Raw genomic sequence first — 22,951 nt, forward strand, 5'->3', positions numbered from 1 at the left:
TAATTGTGCAATCAGGCGTTCAATTGCGCTACGAATCTCTCGGAAATTCGGGAATTCCTTTTGTTTATACATGTTAAATGTAATGATTTTATATGTCAAATCAAAGAAGGGATATAATAATGTACCACAAAGAGGTAATATTCTATTTTTAACTTATTACGTCACTTCCCCCACTGCTGAAAGTGCAAAGATGTAAAATCAGCGGTAAACAAAGATCGTTTAAGCTCATGTATGAAACATATTCAAGAAAGTTTTCAAGCAAACTTACTTTTTTTTATTCGAAAAAGACGACTGAATTAAAAAATCTTGGATTGTCGCCTGCTATAAACCCGAACTCTCAGTTTAGCCGATAACTGGTCTTAGCCGATAACTGGTACAGTACCAGTATTACTTTCTCTCCTTTTTGTTTCTTTTTCTAACTAAAATATTCAACATAAAAGGGTTGTTGGACTGTAGTACAAGTCGAAAAACACTCTTCAATTAAGATTTAGACAAAAACAGTTTTTTTATTATTAGGGTCTTCCGTCTTCAGCGGAACACCCTTCTATTCTTATTGTTATTAGGGTCTCCCGTTTTCAAAGGAAGACCCTCTTTGTTTTCTTTGGTTTCTTTTTATTACAGGTCATTAGACCTGTTATAAGGTCAAAAGATCTCTTATTTAATATGATATAAAATGGGGCTGGTCCTTCAAATTAGGAATCCAACGGGGTCTATAATCCTTCATCCATCGCTCTTTTAGATCACATCTGCATTTCTTGATATGTTTCGTTGCTGAAGATAAAAGGCAAGGTCATTTCCTCTTCTAAAAATCGGACGGAAGACCTCCTCGTTGCTCGCAACGAGATCGTGTCTAGTTATTGATACTTTTTGTTAGTTTTGAAAGGTTTAACACTGATTTGAAATTGTTCTTTGTTAGAAGGACTAAATAAATCAACATTTATATTTTGAATTAAGCTATATATTTTCAATTCGTAGCTTGTCATAACGCTACGCTCCGATGAATCAAGAGAGACGTGTCTCACGGCCCAGCCATCGTAAACCACAAACTTGGCTGATATAGAAGTGAACGTTATCACGGGATTGGTTCGTAAACCTTTCCCCTAATAAAGTGAAACATCTGAAATAGACATTTAGAAGTTGTTGGTATGACTAAACTTGCAAAAAATTAGAACGAAACTTATATAACCCTGGGAAACTTTAAAACATGTAAGTATTATTTTCTCTTAGTCAAGGTTTAAAGTTTAAAGTAAAGCTGACTATTAAATGCGGTAGTTTTATGTCTTGTGTTATGCACACTGCGTAATATAAAGTTAATTATTAGATGTGTCTTGGAGTTTAAAACTTTTTCATAAAAAAATAGATAAGGACATGAATACAAAATATTGCAGAAAAAAACCCCATTTATAATGTATACTGTCCTAAATGTGAAGCATATGTAATCACCTTTTAAACCCTGATCATAAACCAATATCCAATAAACCAGTGGAATTAAAAACATATTCAGGTTTAAAATTATCAAAATTGTTTAAAATGCGTGTACATTACAACTACGTGACTGTATATAAATCAAAACTAAAAGGTCGACTTGAAACGCTCACCATTACCCATGCTGCCTTATCTCAAATGATACAACATTTAACAAAACTAATGAATTATCGAAAACAACACCAATTAGACTCGGCGACAACATTTACATTCAAATTACATTTCCTTTACAAAGTACATGCATTACTAAATGATTTATGGTATGCAACTTTACAACCGCCTAAACAGAGTTGAGTTATTCATAAGTGACATTCCTGCTGATTATAAGAGTCTATACATCAGTGTACAAATATTTCTATCATAATCACCACCAAAACAGAAATTGAGGGTGTTATATTTTCAATTGTCCAAACGTAGAAAAAATGATGCATGTGGTTACATTCTTTACTCCTACAGGACGAATTGTGACTGATCATAATCGTAAAGGAAATTTCCTGTTCAATAAAGTACATCCTAGTCACAGATGTTTTTATATATCTTTTTATCGAATCCTCATATGTAGAATGAATATTCTTTTAACCTATAGCTGACAGACCTAATGCATCAACTGAAGAAATTCAACCAGCGTTCCGTGTAACTGTCTAATAGATTATCTTTTTTGTAGGTTATCCTTAGGTTTGTGGTTAATAAAGAAAAAAGGTGAAAGCTTGCATCTTGACTAAATACACACTTTTTTTGCAATTTTCAAAGTGATTGCCTTGCCTCCAATCTTCCATTTGTCCTACCATGTCACCCTCTGTTTATCGATACTATCATACATGTTTATAAAATTTCAATTGGCAATTTGAATGAAGAATATCGATGGCAAAACGAAATGCACATAGATTTTTTAAACGCTAACAACTTTGTAATATTATAATAATAATTCTTTTGTGAATGAAATATAATGCATCCTTGTGGATGGGCTTCGGCATGGAACTGTTATTAACTAGAATGTTTTCTATTTCTGCAACAAACGTTTTTGATTATTAAAATCCGAGTGATCAAATCATATACATACATATCGATGGCAACAAGAACAAGATTAGCATAATAAACATTTAACCGTTGGAAAGTTGACTGTCCATATTTTGGCTCCAAACATTTTATATAGTTATTATATTCGAATATTTCAAGCGTTCCGATTTAATACCTTCCGCGAAAAACATTTAAATGCCATGTCAAAAAATATAAACAAATATATTTTCAACCCTCCTGACAACTACAACTAAATAAAGGAAATCAAATGCAGTTCTACGTGTAAGTTATCTTTGTTTCTAAGTCGATGTCAATGTATGAACTCAATTTATTATATAAAGCACGTCTGTAGCTACAAAATTGTGAACTCGGAAGTTTTTTTTCTTCCAGAAACAAGCCCCCATATACTTAATTTAAATTGTAAACAATGGTTAAAAAGAATAATGTTTCACAACCCAGAGGTGCTTAGTATTCATCTTAAGCTTCTATCGCTGTGAAAATTTACAAGATTGTCTGGTTCTGCATGCCTAATTACCGGGTCGCATATCATCACAGTGGAGTTTGGTGGCATTTTCACAATTATACAATTATTGCTATTTTTGAGGTCAATATGATGATTTGGCTACCCAAGGAGTACAATATTTACCGAGCCGAATGTAAGGTAAATATTGTATTTCGAAGCTAGGTAAATAGTGTTGATCGAAAAAAAAACCCGAGCAATAATTGTTTTTTTTTTGGTATGAGTCAACGACAAATTGATACAGGCATATGAAATTGAGTTATACGAAGCGAAAATCCTGTTTTGAAGCCATAGCCGAGCAAATTGAGAGATGCGATATTTCATTTCACGATCTATTTTTTGCCCATTGTAGGAAAAATTAAATGTTTTATTGACCTTCTTGGTCACGTTCAGATGAACATGACGTTTTGGCCTTTGTAGATTGATGGATATCAGTCAATCAGATAACTAGGAAATAATTGTTTTATAATAAAATCAGATGTTGAAAAGTATTAGTTCATTGAAAAGTTTTTGTGCATGTTCGATAATTCAAAACACCATTTTCTACAAAAAAGAGAAAAAAAATTCATGATGACATGTATATCAAAATTAAAATACAATACAATGATTTTAAAGAATTAGAATATGTCAAACAGTATGAGTTTTCTGGGTTTTTTTTTTTTTTTTTTTTGGTTTTTTTTTTTTACATTAGATAACGATTTTATATGCAGAGACTTCCATAATGAATTTCTATTTGAGATAAAATGACATTTCAGGTAGGCAGTTGCTCCGATTATTGATAGCTATTATCAATGCATCCTCAATGGTGTATGTTCCCTTGATCAATATGCTCATTTGTTCACCTGTATTATTCGCCTAGTGGAATTGCCCCGTTGAATTCTAGAAAACATTGAGTAGAAACTAACACTGATTAAACACTATAGCACTATAGATGGATACCAATATATGTGAAGCAATCCTTCTGGTTGTTTCCTTGCATGTATATTTTGAATTCTGTCTTAAACTGGTTTTATTTCACCAGATGACAAATATAGATATATCATTTGCATTGGGATTTAGAACAGTTATATATGATTTATAATCAAATATAGACTTAATGCTGGCATGCATGCATCTACAAATACCGGGTATTGACAAGTATTGACCTCAAGCATGTAAGAAAAATAATATAGTCTCAGGTCCACACATTTCAATTATACTGTACCAATAATATGTTTTTAGTAAATAGCTAAAGAAAATTAAATTAAATTAAATTCACAAAACTAATTCAAAATTATGCGATAATGAAAACACGTTTGACAAGTTAATGACTAATACTAAAGAAAGCCCACTACAATGTTTATCTATTTTTGGTCTGCCTTTACATATACATGTTAATAGTTTGTTTTCATCCTTATTTAGCTTATTATATAGTTGACGTTTTTTCATAAGAGATTTATATTTTCATATTGTTCGACTGAAAGACAGAAAATCGATAGTGCGATGCACGATAATGCGATGACTGTGAAGCGATGATGCGATGACTATGAAGCAATGGTGCAATAGCAAGATGATGATGATGTGATGACGCGACAATGCGATGACAATAGTGTAATGGCAGGATAAAGCGATAGTGTGATGACGCTATTGTACAATAGAATAAGGCGTAAGTGCGATAGCGATGATGCAATGGTGCAACGACAAAGATTCAATTTGCCATCGGGCCATCATTATGCCTTTATCACGCTACTATGTATGAAGAGATTATATATCAGAAATGTACTTTGATCGGTTAAGAAACTTGACCCTCTAATAATTTTTAATAAATCTATAAATATTTAGAAAACATAAATTAGAGTCTAATATATAAATATAGCAAAGCAATAACTGAAAATTGCATGATCAAGCTATGGTTTTCAAGCGGAGAAAGAGCAATAATTTTACGTCTTTACATATTTGAGCAGAGTAAGAGCTTACATACATGTGTAAGTATTCTTATTAATTTGTTACAATGTGGCTGTCAAAATACAGATGTTTTGTGTAATGAAAGAAATTGCAATGGAAAGGGTAAGCACGTAGTTACTTACATTATCAAATGTTTAACTGCCTGGTAAAACAAAAAAATGTTAAAGCCAGTTCTCTTGAGTAAATAATTTTATATATGCAATGAAAACAGGACATTAAGAGGGACAACATATTGTGATTAATGTTTCAAACATTAAAATGTAGCTTTCCATGATAAATCATATGGATATTGATTGCAATTTCTCAGCAAAACATATTTTTTATTCTATGAACGAGACTAAACCATTGTTTAAAGAAAAAATGTATTTCTGAGAAATTGCAATTATTATCCAACTGATTTTTCATAGAAAGGTATATTTTATGTTTGGAGCATTAATCACTATCTGTTATTTCATCTTATTGTCCCTTCCTGTCTATATCTGCCGTTTTTATCCATCTGTCATAAAAAGCACTTTCACATAAATCACCAGTTTTGTTTGTTTTTGTTTTTGGTTGTTTTTTTGTATAACTGCAACACGTATGCTTTGTAAAAGGTAAAATATATAGTATACCTAAATTATTCTAATGTATAAATGAAAAAAATATCGTTTATGTATATGTATGAACTGTAATAAAATACTCATAAGTAATGCTTATTCTGATATATGAAAGTTCAGTTAATAAATATTTTAAAACGATATAATTTTCTCAGTAATATGCTCTTAAATATACGTCCAGTTTATAACACATACATAAAGGCATGTATAGGGTTTGTCAACCAGCTTTGTTTTACATTTAACAATATAGAATTAATTCATTAAGCAAACTGCCTTTACAGATTGTTTATTTATTAAATACGTTCATACCATCTCCAAGGCCTCTTTTTGTTTACACAAAAAATCACAGACGGTATCACAGTCCTATTGTAACGGAGAGATTGAATATTTATTGCGTACTCTCTCTCTCTCTCTCTCTCTCTCTCTCTCTCTCTCTCTCTCTCTCTCTCTCTCTCTCTCTCTCTCTCTCTCTCGTGTCTTGTTACCTTTATATACTAAACTATAACTCAGCTCTTGTAAGTAATTATATGTCTGGCAAGAAGGACATCTTTGTAATACCTTATCATTATCAGAGAGTCAAGCTGAATTGTGATCTGTAATATGTTCATTCAATCACTGCCTCACCTGCCATTTTCCTTCCTATTGCACAAGCGCAATACAATTGAAAGCACACTAGTTCGATGAAATGATGACGATAGTGCGATATAGGCCTAACGATGGCCCGATAGCGCATTGCGTCTTTGCTATCTCACCATTGCGTTATCGCTATTGCGCCATCGCTTTATTGCTAACGCACCGTCGCTTCATCGCGCTATCATTTCGTCATGCCATCGCATCATCGTCACTGCAGCATCACAGCATTGCTTCATCGTCATCGCATCATCGCGCTATAGACGCAAATCCTGATGGTGCGATGATGCGGTAGTGAACTACATAATCCTATCCTGTTTCAATAGAATTATCCTTTTTCTAAAGATTTATTGCAAAAGTTGAATTTTTATAGAACATCTGTGTTTTAAACACCATATTGCTTTAAAACATTCTATTCATAACAAGTCATGCTTTTTTGTACTGTTTGATATATAAATGATCATGTTGCATCGGTCTTGAAAATCAGAAAAAAACTAACGTTTAACGAACAATCGTTGGTTTGCTGCCTAAAGTTTCAAACAATCAGATCCAGTAATATGTTAAGGGTTTACACTATTATATGTGGGACAAGACTGGTTTTGTTAAGCGTGTTTAATTTGTTGATAGACTCCTCTTATGAAACGTATCTGGCATATTCTAAGTGTTAAAAAATACTGAATATTGTTAACATCTTTCTTTGATATACGTTCAAAAAAGGAACCATAACTGTGTGTTCAAAAGTGCATAGTACATTAAAATTGTGTAAGTTTAGCTTTATAGAGGTAACATTTTTTGAATGTTTAAAACGCAAAAAAGTTGGACAATCGTCCTTTATACTGTCACAACATGTTATTTGAGAGAAAACACATTTAAAAAAAACTTCTTTTTTTCAGAAATGATAAATGATCTTACTCATAAATGAACCAGAGCGTCGAAAGGGTTTTTATGCAGCAATCAGATAACTTAAAGGACCTCATGGTTTGAAGATCCAAGATATACTGTGAGTATTATCTAAATTAAATTACATTGCTTATAAGTGTAACCAATATAAAGGATTTGTTTTTAGAAAATGACCACTTTGTTATACAATGTATATAAAAGCACGCCGTTCTTTTGAAAGACAGTATATGGTAATTATCTAACGTGTCTGCGATATGACAAGTGAAGGTTTTTGTATTGCCGTTGATGTTATAAACCGTCAACACTGCTTTAGCTTTAATGTGAAATGTACCACACGTGTTATTCTCTTTATATAATTTTGAAAATGATAAATATCAAACATGATGAAAAAACCAACAAAATTGTTATTTATCGGAAACTAAACGCTGAAATAAAAAAAATGGTGAATAGTTTTAAAACTGTCGAATTGTAATTGAATTTTACTTTCAATTTTTTTTAAATATTAAAACATCGTTTTGCTTAAAAAAAAGTAAAATCGTTGTACAAAAAACCCATAGCACAAAAAGGTACATGATTTAAATGGATTTTAGGAAATGAAGAACGTTCATTCACATGGTGCGGATTGTTTCTAATATGTTTTAATCGATACACATTACGTTGTACAAGTACACAGATTATCGATCATGGATCAAATCAATCAATGACAAGCGGGGGAGGAATATCAAAAACTAAAACATAAACAACATTTCAAAGTAGGTCAATGTCAAATGTCATTACTTATGGAATTTTAATAAATAGAAAGAGAGAATGCAATAATAAGATTACCGAAAAGAATAAAAGCTGTAAAAAAAGAAAAGAAAAGAAAAAGAAAAACAACTATTTGCATATCAACGTTATCATTTCTTAAGCTTGACAACTACAATCAATGTAGAATTAATTCATAATCAGTTGCTTTTGCTTAAAAGTGCGATTTTTTTAGCACACATTGAGTCCTTCTAATACAATTGTATCCCCATCATTCTCATGATGGGGATACAATAGTATTTAAAATATATTTTCTGTTCTAACTTAGCCAAGATACAAACATGTTTTAAAAAGCTTTTAATTTTGAAGTTTAAAGTTGATATTCGTTTCAAAATCTTTTAAGATACATCGGTATTGTGTATCCTGTTTTGTCATTCTTAATTTGTTCTAAGGTGACAGTTTATAAGTAACTAAATAGGTTTTTAGAAATTAGTTTTAGTAGCAAATAGATAATACGAACCGTTTTGTTAAACCCGTTACGTGTAATTGGTACTCTCTCATCATAGTAATACTTGAGCACCTTTATTTTTTTTAAGTTTTAATAATTAAATAAATTGATGAAAGCAGTAACAGAGGAAGACCAAGCATGAAATTATCAAAAGCAATAACATTCGGATATATCGCTATCGCTTGTTTAATCTTACTCTGTAAACTTTACCTGTAGTAACCTTTGTGAAAGCATCAACAAAAGTGACAAATCTTCTTACCTTAATTTACGGGATGAAAATATTAAAAAAGATAAATGATCAATTAGCGCGCGTTGGCCGTTCGATATTTCCTTAAAAAAAGTATTTTGAATATTTTTTTAGGTTTTTTACACTCTTGAAACGTATTTCATATTAAACCGAATAAGATAAAAGATCGATCACTAAAATTAAACGCTATGAGTAATTCGTGTGTTGGCGTTTCAAACAGACCTTAACTTATGTTTGTCCGAAACGATATATCAGGTAAGTTAAATACCCATACTTAAACTCTAAAGACTGTTGTATAAAAATATGACTCATTAGTAATCAGTGATGATGCATGCAGAGTTATTTCTTTCCTGCATATTTTCGAAGTCACAAAAAACGAAGTGTTCTAAAATAGAGAGGGCGTTCAACAAAAGGACGACATAAAATATTCAGAAATGATAATGAACACATATCACCAGTAATGCATAACAGTGTGATTTATTAACATAAATCGCTCAGACAGTCGGTGTTGATATGCATGTGGTTTTATTACTTTGACCAGCTGGTGTGTGTTTTAATAACTCTAGAATCCTTCTGGCTTTGACAGGAAATAAGGAAAATACACATCAGTTTCTCTTTGTTTGCAGCGTAACCATTACGCAACTGCAGTTACAGAAGGAATTATGTGAAGGTTGTGGTTGTCACTGAGACATTATCTGATTAGTGTGTTTGCTTCGTCTAAGTGACTTCATTTGAAAGAAAATGCAAATTACTCTTCATCGGTTCGTTTACTAAAGACGTTTATGTTGGATCAAAATAATGGCTTTAAAAAGTAAGTACAGCGAATAAATGGACTAAATGGTTTAAAGCAGATTTCATATTAACTCACTTGATAAAAAATATTTAAAAAAAACCAGCCGTATAAAAACCTTCAAACCTTCTTATTATTGTTTTTTTTTAAATTTCGATGTGTAAATCTACATAATTTATTTTGAAAATATCGCTATCAATAACCAGAACTTTGAATCATTAAAAGGTTACTTGTTCTGAACCAAAAGAGCCCTTGAAATTTTATAGAGTATGCGCCGCAATGACTATGCATATTTGAGATCCTTCAAAGTTTCTGCAAGAATTAAGTGTCAAGTGAATTACCTTGTATTTGTTTTTGACTCAGAATGTTCTGGTATTTCATACTGCGCCACCAGAAACTTGTACGTTAAGGTTGTCAACAAATATCATGCATGTATGACAACAGGTGCATAACAAGCTATATTTACGATATGCTAAGTTTGCCAAATTTGTTGTGTTCATTTGAAGTAGAGGTCTATCATTGTTAAAGTACCTCTAAGAGAACCAGTTGTGTAATCAAAAATGAAATGAATATAAGTTGTTTTAAAAATTACATCAATATTGTTTGTCACGGTGTATCAAGTTAATACATTAACATGTAGAATACTATTAAAACAGAATAGAGCGAACAGAACCCAAACATATTTATACATACTAGTCATGGGTTTAACTTTGATCCCTTGTTAAAAATGTTTGAGGTTAGGAATTAAATTTTCCGATTAACCATTGCTTTTTGCGCATCCACACTAAAATTCACAAACACTATAAAGTACATAATTTCTTATAAATCAACAAGACTGTCATTCAAAGGGATAACTTTGAGAACAAATACTACCTCATTAAATTTATAAAAATTATAGGTATTATTTTAAATATTTCCTTTTTGCTGGTAGTACAAAGACTGTTAGTCTTTGGCTACTAATATTTATAAACACATTTCAAAAAATTTGTTTTGAAATGAAATCTTAACAAATAGATGTAAAATATCAATATTATGTTATGTTTTACATAACATTGTTGCATACTAGTCTTTTTGCAATCCGACGACCTGTTTACAGTCCATGTAATTTGCATTTTGACGGATACACGGACATTAATTATAAGGTTAATTAAAACATGTCAAATTCTTTATTGTATCGCTATAATTTTGTTTATTAAAGGTAATTTCGTCCTATACTATAAATTGTAAGCAATTCATCCAAATGTTTTTGACCCATGGAGAAAAAAAGTTCCATTAAAGTAGAAACAAAGGAAAGATGCTTACATTTCTCTTCTCTACATTTATATTTAGCTGAGTAATATTTCAACAATGATGGATATAGATTAGTTCAAAACACGTTCAATTTGACCGATTGTGGTTGACCTTTCTATCAAATATGCTTTGCATTGTAGGTAGATGTATTGGTGTCCCACCAATCATCTCCAAGATTCCCTTTAATCACTTGCTTTCTCCCACCATTTAGTTTTGTAACATAGTTGATGTATAGTTTTGATAAATCATATATTATACACATTTTGAAAACATCTTTCTAGTTGATCGATTCAATATGCAATGAAAATATTGACCTAAATTTACCAAGGGTAATTTCAACAAACCATTAATTGTTACATAAATGATAAACACAGTTAGTTACAATGGCTATCCTTTAAGGCATACAGCCACAAAGACTACAAATTAATCTAATCCTGTGTAATTATTTCATTAATAATAATGACTTAAATCTTCTACAGTCTATTCTAAATGGTTATCGTATTACTTTAACATTCAGTATTGCTAAATTGCACCTGATAATTTTTTTGCTTGAAGGATATTACTTACATGTTTTTTATTGGCACTGTTTTATATAGTATGTTACTTTACTGTCTGCACAGTTATCTTTCTTGTCTTTATAAATTTATGCAAACAAAAATAGCTTTCTTTTTAGAGCAGCATATGTTTTTTTAAGTGTGCATTTTACATAATTCATACCTTAGGCACGTTGCCATTATTAAATAATCAACCAAAAAGGGTAGCATGCATTTTCAAATTATTTCTTTTGTTTTAGCTCCAGACAACATGACTTTGTGTCCCGAACTCGCAAAAGAATACAATATTATCACTATAGCTAACATAAACTCACTACAACTTAGTACTTACGACAGACAGCCAGGGACAAGAGTACAAGTCTCCTGCCTTTCAAACACGTTTAAGGTACTCGGGCCTACATCGCTCACATGTCTCCGTAACGGGACCTGGGATAAACAAGTTCCCAAATGTGTAAGCAGAAAGGAGTATATTGCATCACAAATGAAACCCAAGACCACTGTTAGTCCCGTTAAACCAAAAGAAGGAGCAGCACAAGGTAAAAGGGGAAAGGCATTTAATGTGTTCATGGATTTGATTATAAGAATTGTTCATTGAGTTCACGTTAATTTTTATTATTTTACCATTTCCCCGAAACAAATCTGTTGATATCTACATTAATAACATGTGACCACACAATTTGATTGTAAAAATGTTATCCAACAATTTCGTAGGAATATTTTATTTCCGATCTGAACCAACATTATTCGTGTAAACTGAAATAAAGTAGATTATTTCAAGTAAAATCGGCTTTAACATTTGACAAATTAAACAATATTTTATTTTTCATTGCTTTCTTCATCTTTTAGCTCATAACAATGTATTCAATACATCAAATAAGATTAAATGTGTCATTAAGCCTCGAATTGTTTTTAATATGGTTGTATTGTATTGCAGGCGCATCTTCGACATCAAGCATTGATTCCTCATTAGCTGTTTTCTCCGGAAACCTTGTTCCTTACATCATCACTGTCTGTGTCCTAGCTATAATGTTCCTTAGTTTGGTGTTCATACTGACATATTTGGTGCGCATGCGCAAAATCGTAAACAGAAAAATAAACGAAATAGAGGAGAAAGACCGGCGCCCTGCGCATGTGCGCGCTGTGGACAGGTATTTGTTGTGTTAAGTAAATTCTTCTTTCCTTGTTTAATTAAGATATGAGGTTAAAAGGAGTGAATTACTGTTCGAACATATCAAACATAACTTGTAAATCTGTTTTAAAGAGTTGTTCAACCTGTTTTGATAAATGTATGATATTGTTTTTGTAGTTTGCGATCCCTACAATCGGGCTCTGCGACAATTTATGACTACTTCCGACACACCGATTCCCCGACCCTCAGCGCTTCAACCTCATCCCACAGTACCACACATAGATCTAAGTACGAGACTCAGTGGGACAGACCAGGGGCATCCCCTTTGTATAACGACGATCAGCAAAACAGGCAAAGAGCTTCCTCTCTCTATGACGAAGATCAAACAAACAGACAAAGGGCGAACTCCATGTACGACGAACGTCAACAAAATCGGCGAGAAAATGCATCGTTAGGACGGGATTATGTATATTCAAACATAGACTCGAGATTTAAACGCCAAAAAGAAGGAAATGGTTCACAGGGTGCATATTTAAATAGTGGTTTTCAAGGACGTGAAGGATACTCAAATGGACCTCAAGGAGTTTATGGACAATATGATCCTAGGGTCAAACGTGCTCGGAGTCACGAAATCTTGAAAACGGCATATTCAAACAGTTATGGTGAAAGATTCAGGCGTGAAAACGACAGAGATACGAGGTCTTTACATCATGCAAACGAAGATGATAGGTGGTTTCAGTTATAAGAAAACATATTTTTTAAAAAGCACAGGAAACATAAACAACGTGTAGAGGAAAATCAATGTTTTCGCAGTGAATGCAACTTAAAGTGAGAGCAATACTTCCATATGTTAATAAAGTAAAAAGATTACATTCCAAATTGGACAATTGATGCACTATGAAAAAAAAAATACCTGTTCTGTGCGGCACTGGAAACCATTGTTGTCACTCTGCAAATCCATCATATATTTATATCAGTTTTGTAATTTAAAACACTAAATGTTTTTATTTTTTGTTTTAAACATGTTTAGTCGTTATCACTGTACCATGTTTGTCTGATTTTCATAATGAGTTATAACCACATAAATCGTAATTTAACCCATGGTTCATGTATCATACCATTATTTATGCATATATTCAAATATCAAGAACTATATTGTTTTTTTCTTAAAATCATAGTCCATCATAATGGTCATCATTTTATATTAAGATTACAATAAAGCATATGATTGGAAATATTTCGTATAAAAATATGCCTGATACGATTATAATAGCACCAAATGAATATTATAACGAATAAAGATGAAGTTTCTGAAATGGTGTCCAAGTCAAATATTTAGAGATACTCTAACTTTTAAAATATTTTTACGGGAACAAAATCTTACCAAAAAAGAAGAGTAACTCGTCTAAATGTAAACAGACTGGACAGTATCCTCAAGATAGCAATAAAAAACTTTCAATGATAATGTTATATTATATTTACGAATAAGAGCAAGAACCACAATGCTGTGACGTCAATTGTTTACATATCGATGTAGGTTAATCATAAGTTGTACAATAGTACCTAAAAGAACACAAAGCACAAAATTAATGGTAGTTGAAGATGTCTGATTGCTGATACATTTAACAGTTTTGATCCTGCTTCCAAAGAATCGTTGTTGTTTTGTGGGTTTTTTTGCCAACTATAACGAAAATTAATTTTTATTTTCTATATGTACAGTAAAGTTTTCCTGAAACAGTTAAATATCAATAAAAAAATCATAAAAGATTGCGAACACAACAATCAAGATATCTGCGGCAATGATTATTGATATTCCTGATTCTTCTTACAAAGATTACACATTAATAAAATGGCACATCTATAAATTAATAACATGTAGCATTCTTGATGCTTCATACATTGCACCGGTCATTACATAGTTAAATGCATTGTAGTTAATACATTACTTCCGTACAACATCTACTCCGTACATAAATTCATTTTGGCAGGTTCATAATTAGTACAGTTTTTTCCTCTGTGTTTTAAGTTCCTCACTTCTAAACATGTTTCCATCTTACTTATTCTCTTTTCCAGATAATGAATTTTATAATTGATCTTCTCAAGTTCTTCCTCAAACATATCTTGAAACAGAATATGAAGTTCCACTGAACGAATTTTGATTGAGCCGACACTGCTACACGTATTTAGAAGACAATGTCCCATTCCAATCTGATAATTCTTTCTTTAAAAGAAACTACCCTTGTCGGTTAAAAAAACAAACGACAACCAAATTGTTTGGTTGTTCAGCAGGTTGATATATCAATAACACACGTGCGTACCGACACATACATTAATTTCCTTTATGTGAGTTTTACGTAGGAAGCGACCTTTGTAACGTAAGCTAATCCCGTCACAAAAACCGCAAGAACATTAGTTGATAAATAAAAACAAACCAACAAAACAAAAAACAAAGAAAGCATAATTTATCTATCAAAAATCCTATACATTTAATACATAGGATTGTCTCTTTCCAATGCACTTTGATAAAATATCTTGTTTTAAGATAGCGGCACAACTAAGTTAAATCGGGGACCACTTGGGGAAAAAATTGTAAAGAAAATACAGATTGATAGATTGAACAAAAGTCCATTTCCTCCCTTCTATCTTAATTGGCACATTTCAATGTATCTGGTAAATACAATTTTTGCAAAATATTTAGGGACTTAAGTAAACAATTTAACAGGATTGCTATTTAAATATTGTGTTTGCAAGCCATGTTGTTCATGCACTGCTAAATAATAAAATGATCCCATTAATTCATGATTATAAATAAAATCAATGTATGTTGACTTCATTGTCATGCTCAAGTGGACACAATATCAAGTTATATGTTGATTAATATGTTAAATCTAGATTATTTGCGTCTTAAAAATTATTTGCGTTTTAAAAATATACATGTATTCAAATTCTGCGACGATAAACGACAAATATCTTACTGGAACCTTGAAATGTACAGTACATGTATAAAAGGGGAAAAGAGATAAATCAGGTATCTGGAACAAAATATACATCTCTTTAAAGCTACACAAACTATTAATATATGACAATAAAAAGAAAACTATTCGTTTTAAAATAACATAGTGCTGCCCTACAGGTGTAAATGCATTCCTCATCTGGTCAATGATAAGTATAATATAAAGCCCGAGAAAATATTCTTTTTTCAAATTTAAATTTATATCAAATTTTCTCGCCAATAAATAACTGAGTTGTGTGAATAAAACATAATGGTATGGTTTTTTTTCTTTTAGATATGTTTGGTTACTTATATTCAACTTGTTTTGTTTCTTTATATGAAATCTTCAGCACTTGCCTCTTGGTCTATCTGTTCACGACTGAATCTGCGGTTGCACAGTGGAAGTGTGAGTGCGACAAACAAAAGAAATTTCAAAGCTAAAATCGTTTATGTAAATAATTTTAAACTGTTTAAATTGGATGTATTTAATATATATGCATAAAAAAAATCGATCAGAAGTTATTATAGAATAGACTAGAAACAAGTATTACTATTTTGTAGGATAATTTGATAATATTTAATTAGACTCTTGACATTACTTTATTACAATTACAATTTAATGCAAATAACACAACCTTGTACCTCATATTCATGTGTTTTTAATGGTTTGAGAGAATAAACAAATTGAAATTGAGAGGAAATATTATGACCATTAATTAACAGAATCAAAAGCCTGAAAATTATGAGTTCTTAATTGTTTTATGGACTGTTGAAAGACGTAAAAATCAAAATGCCCAGTCTTCAAGTGCAGATCAACTTTATAGAAAACGACAAAGGAGGATTTTTTGTTCATAACAAATGGTGAATTGATCATCATACAACGAATATTATTAAATGTCAAGTATACACCATAAAATATATAAGCACTTTACTCTAGCGTTTTTTGTGTTTTGTTAATTTCATATTCTGTAGATTGGAATTAATCAATATAATCACAGATACCAAAGAAAATTGAAAAAAAGACCCATATGATGTATAGTTAAAATTTCAAACGTGATTCTTATAATTACAATATTTTTCAATGCCAAGGTTAGATTACCCAACTATATAATTATCTCAATTTATGATGAAATAGACAAACCATGGTATTTGTACCTTAATTAAGGGCAAGAATTACAGGGGAATATGTAACAGTTTATTTTTAAAAATTACATTTCCATTTGAATAAATAAAATAAAATAAAGTACTGGGACGGATGCTCAATGCATATGTATTCTCCTGTAGGCTAACAAATATTTATTATTTTTCCTATTTTCATGACATCTAAAAACAGACTATAGCTTACCTGTAATAAAATTCTTTTTTTTCCGCCTGCACCCCATTCCCACTTAGCCAACACAAATCTATTTGTATTTTACATGTATTGTTTTAAAATGTTGGCTAAGTGGGAAGACACCGTACACGTACCATATATATTAGGTAAATAGGGGCCAAAACATGATGTTTAACATGTTTTCAATGTAGTTATAGGAACTATCTTTTGAAGTTAAAGTCTGAGGTTTTTAACAATAAGTTTCTTGAAAAATGCATTGAACAGCATACTTATTGAACAAACAAAATTCTGATTCGTTTATAATTCTAATGATTTCAAAAAAAATGTTCAATTTATGTGTATAGAAAATAACTGTTAAACTGTAACATCATTTTTACAAAAGACTCCAGAAAGAATATAAATATATACATCAACGTAGTACAACTTTTTTTAACGAATTTAATCATAATGAGGCTAAATAAGCTTCTGTGCTGTTAAAAGTCAATGATGATAACGATTTAAACAATTCCAAATTTGAAAAGGATGCATTTACACATAAATTGTTTAAATCTCAATCAAAACAAATACTCATGTAGTTATTTACTCGACTCAAAAAAACATATTAATATTGTTTGCAAAGCATTGGGACTGCATCATATGGCTTTTTCAATCCTGGATTTTTCTGAATTTAGAATAAAAAAAAAAGGAAAAAGAAAAAATAATAAGATTCATTTAAAGAGACCGATTTGGGGTTTTTTGTGTGAAAAGTTACAATACCATGTTTTGTTTATATTTTTTAACCATTATGTATTTTATACATATTCTAGTTCATATGCAGTGTTTCAGGAAAATCGACCGCCTGTTTGATTTAGTCGCCATCTCAAAATACAGGTACGTTTACCTAATGGATATAAAGGAAATTATCATTTTCCGCAATTCGGAGAAAATTAAAACAAATACTATGATAGCTTTTTTCTTAAATTGTAATATGCGATTTGTGACCTTATTTTCTACCTTATATATAAAGAATACTTCATTCTATCGTCTGGGTTTTAGTGGGAGTCATCTCAAAATAATAAAATACAGCATATTCTGCTCTATATTTGGAATATTACAAATGTGGACTGGTTTAATTGATAGCTTGAAAAATAAATAAGAAAAATACCACAGAGAATGGCATTATTCTGTGTTTAGATTTTCCATGGAGTACGAACTAACAAACTAAAATTGGCCTCTTTAAGAATTTGTTTTTGTTATCTCAATACGCCTCTAAAACAATTTACACAAAAAACAATCAATTTTACCACGTCCGTTATTAATGATAAATGTATCGTATTCATCAAGTTCTTTCAGAGTATTCACCTCTTCGTTGTTCCTCAAATGCCATAAAGGAATTTTTATTTTAATCTGAAAGACAAATTATGAATAAAAGTAACACTCAGCAACTAGATTGTTTATGATATAAATTAGTTTCGATAAACTGTACATTCTCTTTTGTGCGTTATCTCTCTTTGCCTTTTTAGAAAAGATATAGGGAATGAGGCTTTCTGTACTGGTTGATATATTTATTAGGCGGGAATGTATAGGGTGCAATTTGGGGCGCAACAAGTTGAAGTTTCTAGTACTAAAGATTCGATGGGTAAGATCACAGACGCTTCTTTTGCTTTTTGTATATCCATCTTGACGCACATTTTAAAAATAAAATATATTGAATGAACTACTTTGAGATGATAAATTTTTAACTGGTTGTTCGCCAACTTCAGGGGTTTGTGCATACATGCATTAAGAAATGTTTGTTTGTCTGCTTCAAGTTAATATTATTATGCTTTTTTATTAAACTGTCCATTTTAATTGACAGAAAAAAAGAATGTGTTTCAGACCAAACCCACAAAATGTTGACAAAATATTATAGAATAAAAAAGGCTCCCCCTACATTTCAAATCATATTTTTTTGTTTGCTGGTTTCGGTGGGTTTTTTCGACTTTAATTTTTACAAACTTATTGTTAAGAAATATCAAACATGATAATATTGGGATTGTGGAAGGGGGTTGTGGTTTATTTTATCATAACTTGTGTTTTTTGTTTCATTTTTGTTTGTTTGTTTGTTTGTTTTTTTTTATTGTTTTTTTTTTACTTTTAATGAAAAAAAAAATTACAATAACAAACCGTCAAACATCTCAAAAATCCATAAAACAAAATACAAATTCAAACCAGAGCAACACGAATCCAAAAAGATAAAGGTAGGTTATGGTGCCTGAAAGGAGTGAACATCCTCTGCTGACCGATCACACCCGCCGCGTGCTCCTTATCACAATTGCATTGGCATGTCATAATCGAGGTAAATGTCAAAATCGTCGTGAAAATGTTACAATAGATAAAAACGAGACGTTGTTGTTTTGGTTTGTTTGTAATGGTCAAAATACAAACCTTGAGCAAACACAGACATCTATTACGTTAAAGGTAAGATCAGGTGCCTAGGAGCAGTGAGAATCCTCTGCTGACCGGTCACACCCGCCGTGTGCTCTTTGTCGTTACCGGGATAAAAAACGAAAAAGTCCGTAGACAATTAGCTGATTAATTATGGTCTTACGAATAGGATGAAAAACGTTAGTCAGCATGCGACCCAGTGGAAGATTGTATTTCTTAAAAAAGAATTGCTGAACAATTTTCTTAAAATTCAGAATTTTTTTGGGCATGAATCCGTCACATCCAAAACCAAACGGTTTTTTTATAACATCAAATGTGTGATTAATAATAGCTTATCAATTTTTATCCAGTTCCTGAAAAAGCAGCAAGAAATGTTGTTAATTGTCAGCAAACATTATGTCAAAATATTTCAAGGTAACCCTAAAGTCGCCTTCTTGATCACATGATTCAATCTAAAGCTACTTCCTGTTTTCTTGTTTGTTATGTAAATCATGACGTCAAAAACCTCTTTGTTCTGCGGGAAAAAGTATGTGCGTCAATACATACATTATTTATGGTTTTGTTCTTATCTAATTAATCCAAATATACAGGCATTTTTGTGTTATTTATTCTAAATAATCAAAGAGGATTATGCTGCAGCATTCAGTCAACTGAAAGGTCTGGAAATGTGACTGATGGCATAGTTCTGCCAATCAGTTTGCTTTGAGTTATCTTTCCGTCATCTTTCAGTTGACTAAATGACAGCGTCCATGTAGTGAAAAAAATATATATAGCATATTAGCACAAGTACCCCTTTTTGTATAAAGGTTAACAATCTTTAGTCGCATATTGTAAGCTTATAGGATTAACCAAACTTTTGCAAATTAAACATTATATACTTATATGCCACCGATCGTCAATTCTTCTTTTTCTTCCTCTTTTTTACTCCGCTAAACTTGAATGTCACTTTGATTCTAGCTTTGAAATTTATATCGCCCCGTGTATTTTTCGCCATACTACACTTGCAAACAGTTTTGCCCAGTCTTAAATTTGCCCAGACACAGTTGTGTTTAAAGAGCGATATTTTGAAACATTGTTCGCCCAGTCTCAACTCAATTTCGCCTTTTGACAACGAGTGCGACCAAACAGAAAAAAAAGAAGAAAAATAAAAAAAAAATAGATAGACCTTGAAACTGCTGTGACCTTGTCAACTATAATCAAACTTACTTTATACTCATTTTTATTCGTAGTTGGTTAATGTTCATGGGTAGCTAAAGATTTCCTTGTTGCGGGGGCATATCTCGATGGTAGCTAGTTCTTCTTCGTTAATAAGTATTACAAATGCTTGTATATACGTTTTAGAGGATGTAAATTCGTGGGCAATGGTTTCCCACGAAAGCCAAGAAAATTGGTCCCCCCACGAACATTGATGATTCCACAGTAATTGGTTTTATATAATATTTTCTGATATAGACGTAATTAAACAGCATTGATTAATACTAATGACTTATGCATTAAAGTTATAATATAAACAACTACTTTGTGTCGCAAATTTGATTTACCGTGTGTAGCAGCAGCGGCCTGAACACTTAAAATAGGCGAATATTAATATATATATATATATATATATATATATATATATATATATATATATATATATATATATATATATATATATATATATATATATATTTTTTTTTTTTCGATATAATTACAGTAAAAATTGTGAAATGCGGATAGCACTGGTTTTATTGATATTGGCCAAGACAGACAACATTCTTGATACTGTAACAATTCAACCAATCACATCTACTGAAATAAACTCAATTTAATGTCATCCCACTCAAGATCCTGTATATAATGGAACAATATTCTATTACGATCTAAGAGAGGTAAGTCTCATTGACTTTTATATGATTGTCATTTCTGCTGCAATATTATGTAAGAGAAAAGGTTTACAGGTTTAATTACAGTTTAAAATTCAAAGAATTATATAACAGGTCGTATACACTTTACCACAGAAATAAATACAACCCAAACGATTCTTACTAATAGAATAAAAAAAACCTGATGCGTAAACTAAATAGTTTCGTTTCTTGAGATCGCATTAATCAATACAACCTATTTAAAGTACATTGCTTATTTAGAACAAAGTACTATAATGCAAATTTATTTTGAATATTATGTAATGTCTCGCTACAACTACAGCACATAATAATTAGCATTAAATTATATAATCGTGCGCAATAGAAACGAGTTAGGGCAGGGCAAAGAAAATTACCTTGAACATTAGTTATGGGGCAGTCGGGGCTTGCCGCATGATATTTGTCATCACGACAATTTCTTATATTTTTTCAGCCCTAACCGGAATAATAGCTGTCGTTACAAAACGTTTCTTTATTAATTTCTTAATTAAGTTGTGCTGTCCCAGCCGAATTCCGTTACAAACAGAAATGATTTAAGCTGCATAGAATATTTAAAAGGTTCATATGAGTTTACCATGGCCGATTTAATAGTTGTAATAATATATAGAGCAGAGTTATCTGAGATTATTTCGCTTTAGGTTTCAAGTCTATCTATCTATCTATCTATCTATCTATCTATCTATCTATCTATCTATCTATCTATCTATCAAACATAGATGATAAAGAAATAATGTCTTATGATTTATATATAGAACCTGCAACGTGCTACTACACCAGTTGCACGGTTCTGTTCGTTACGCTTTTTTTTTAACGGTACGGTTCGTTTTGTTTAGTTTTTGCCCAATCTACTTAAGCAAGGTGGTAATCATGACAAGAATTTTTCTTTATTTATATGATATATTAGCGAGCGCAGCTCTAAGAACCAGGGTACGCGGGAAAAAGAACAAGCTAAACCTACAGTTCATCAAACAACATTTTTGTCTACGTCCCATAATTAATGCTCTCTAATGTCTTCACCCGTGGTGCTATGCCAAAAATGGCCGACTTCTAAATCGTAATTTACGGTGTCTTAAAGTTTGAAGACACGTTTTGAGTACTGCATATGCTTTGGCGAGACTCAAAAGATTTGTTACATGATTCTATACCCTTGTATTGAGTCGAGATACGTAAAGAAAGACGAACAAAGTCACGGAAGACGTCACAGTGCTCTCGCGCTATATTTCCCGCGATAAATTTAGAGGTGGATCAAACATCTGTAATGAGTGTATTTATTTAGCTATTTCAGTACAGACTGTGATACCTGCCTCATTGACATATGATTTGTTTTTAATTTTTTTTTTTACATAGAGAATATATTAATATATACTAGCAAGAGCCATACTTTACTGTCATATCGATCCATTTTCAAGCTAATTGTGCACGCATGTACAGTAGGCAGGTAAGTATATGAGTAGGGAGGAAATAAACAATAGGACATTTTGAACTAAATAAAAAGGAATAAAATGAAAAAAAATATTTTAATTATTATGATAATTACGTTCCTACAAACAGGGGCCGGGCTCTCTCTCTCTCTCTCTCTCTCTCTCTCTCTCTCTCTCTCTCTCTCTCTCTCTCTTTCTCTCTCTCTCCCTCTCTCTCTCTCTCGGGGGAGAGGTAAAGGGTTGCGCTGTATGTATTATAACCATTAAAATTAGTACCTTTGGCTTACTTATTGTAGAGTAATACTCTCTCAAAAATTCTTTAACGTTCGTTGATACCAAAATAACACTATATAAGTTGACAATGATGCGCTTGCCACAACGGTAGCACCGTAAAACATATAACAAATGTATTTTAATCTATTTAAAAGCAGAACCTTTAACCGTTCCCCCGTTTTTGATACGTTTCGTGAAACATGAACTCAGTGACAACTGGGAAGTGGAGATAAGTTTTATTTTGATTAGTCTGTTATTATTAGTATTT

The 22,951-nt window shown here is 31.5% G+C and overlaps 1 protein-coding gene across 2 annotated transcripts; it reads left to right on the plus strand.

Moving 5' to 3' along the window:
• Positions 1-1,045: 1,045 nt before the first annotated feature.
• LOC105317645 (hypothetical protein) lies at positions 1,046-13,589 on the plus strand. Of its 2 annotated transcripts, XM_011414354.4 has the most exons (5): positions 1,046-1,206; positions 7,086-7,192; positions 11,465-11,761; positions 12,160-12,373; positions 12,532-13,589. In XM_011414354.4, the coding sequence occupies exons 3-5, from the start codon at positions 11,476-11,478 to the stop codon at positions 13,097-13,099; spliced, it is 1,068 nt and encodes a 355-aa protein (XP_011412656.3). In that variant the 5' UTR covers positions 1,046-1,206; positions 7,086-7,192; positions 11,465-11,475; the 3' UTR covers positions 13,100-13,589. The 2 variants fall into 2 exon arrangements, with proteins under 2 accessions (XP_011412656.3, XP_011412655.3); XM_011414353.4 differs by lacking the exons at positions 1,046-1,206; positions 7,086-7,192 and adding an exon at positions 9,049-9,402.
• The last annotated feature ends 9,362 nt before the right edge of the window (positions 13,590-22,951 follow it).

Source organism: Magallana gigas, chromosome 1 (genome assembly GCF_963853765.1).
Source record: "Magallana gigas chromosome 1, xbMagGiga1.1, whole genome shotgun sequence".
NCBI lineage: Eukaryota > Metazoa > Mollusca > Bivalvia > Ostreida > Ostreidae > Magallana > Magallana gigas.

Coding starts and splice junctions, on each gene's coding strand:
- LOC105317645 (XM_011414353.4), top strand. Junction 11,762..12,159: donor AAAAGAAGGAGCAGCACAAG/GTAAAAGGGGAA, acceptor ATTGTATTGCAG/GCGCATCTTCGACATCAAGC. Junction 12,374..12,531: donor CATGTGCGCGCTGTGGACAG/GTATTTGTTGTG, acceptor TTGTTTTTGTAG/TTTGCGATCCCTACAATCGG.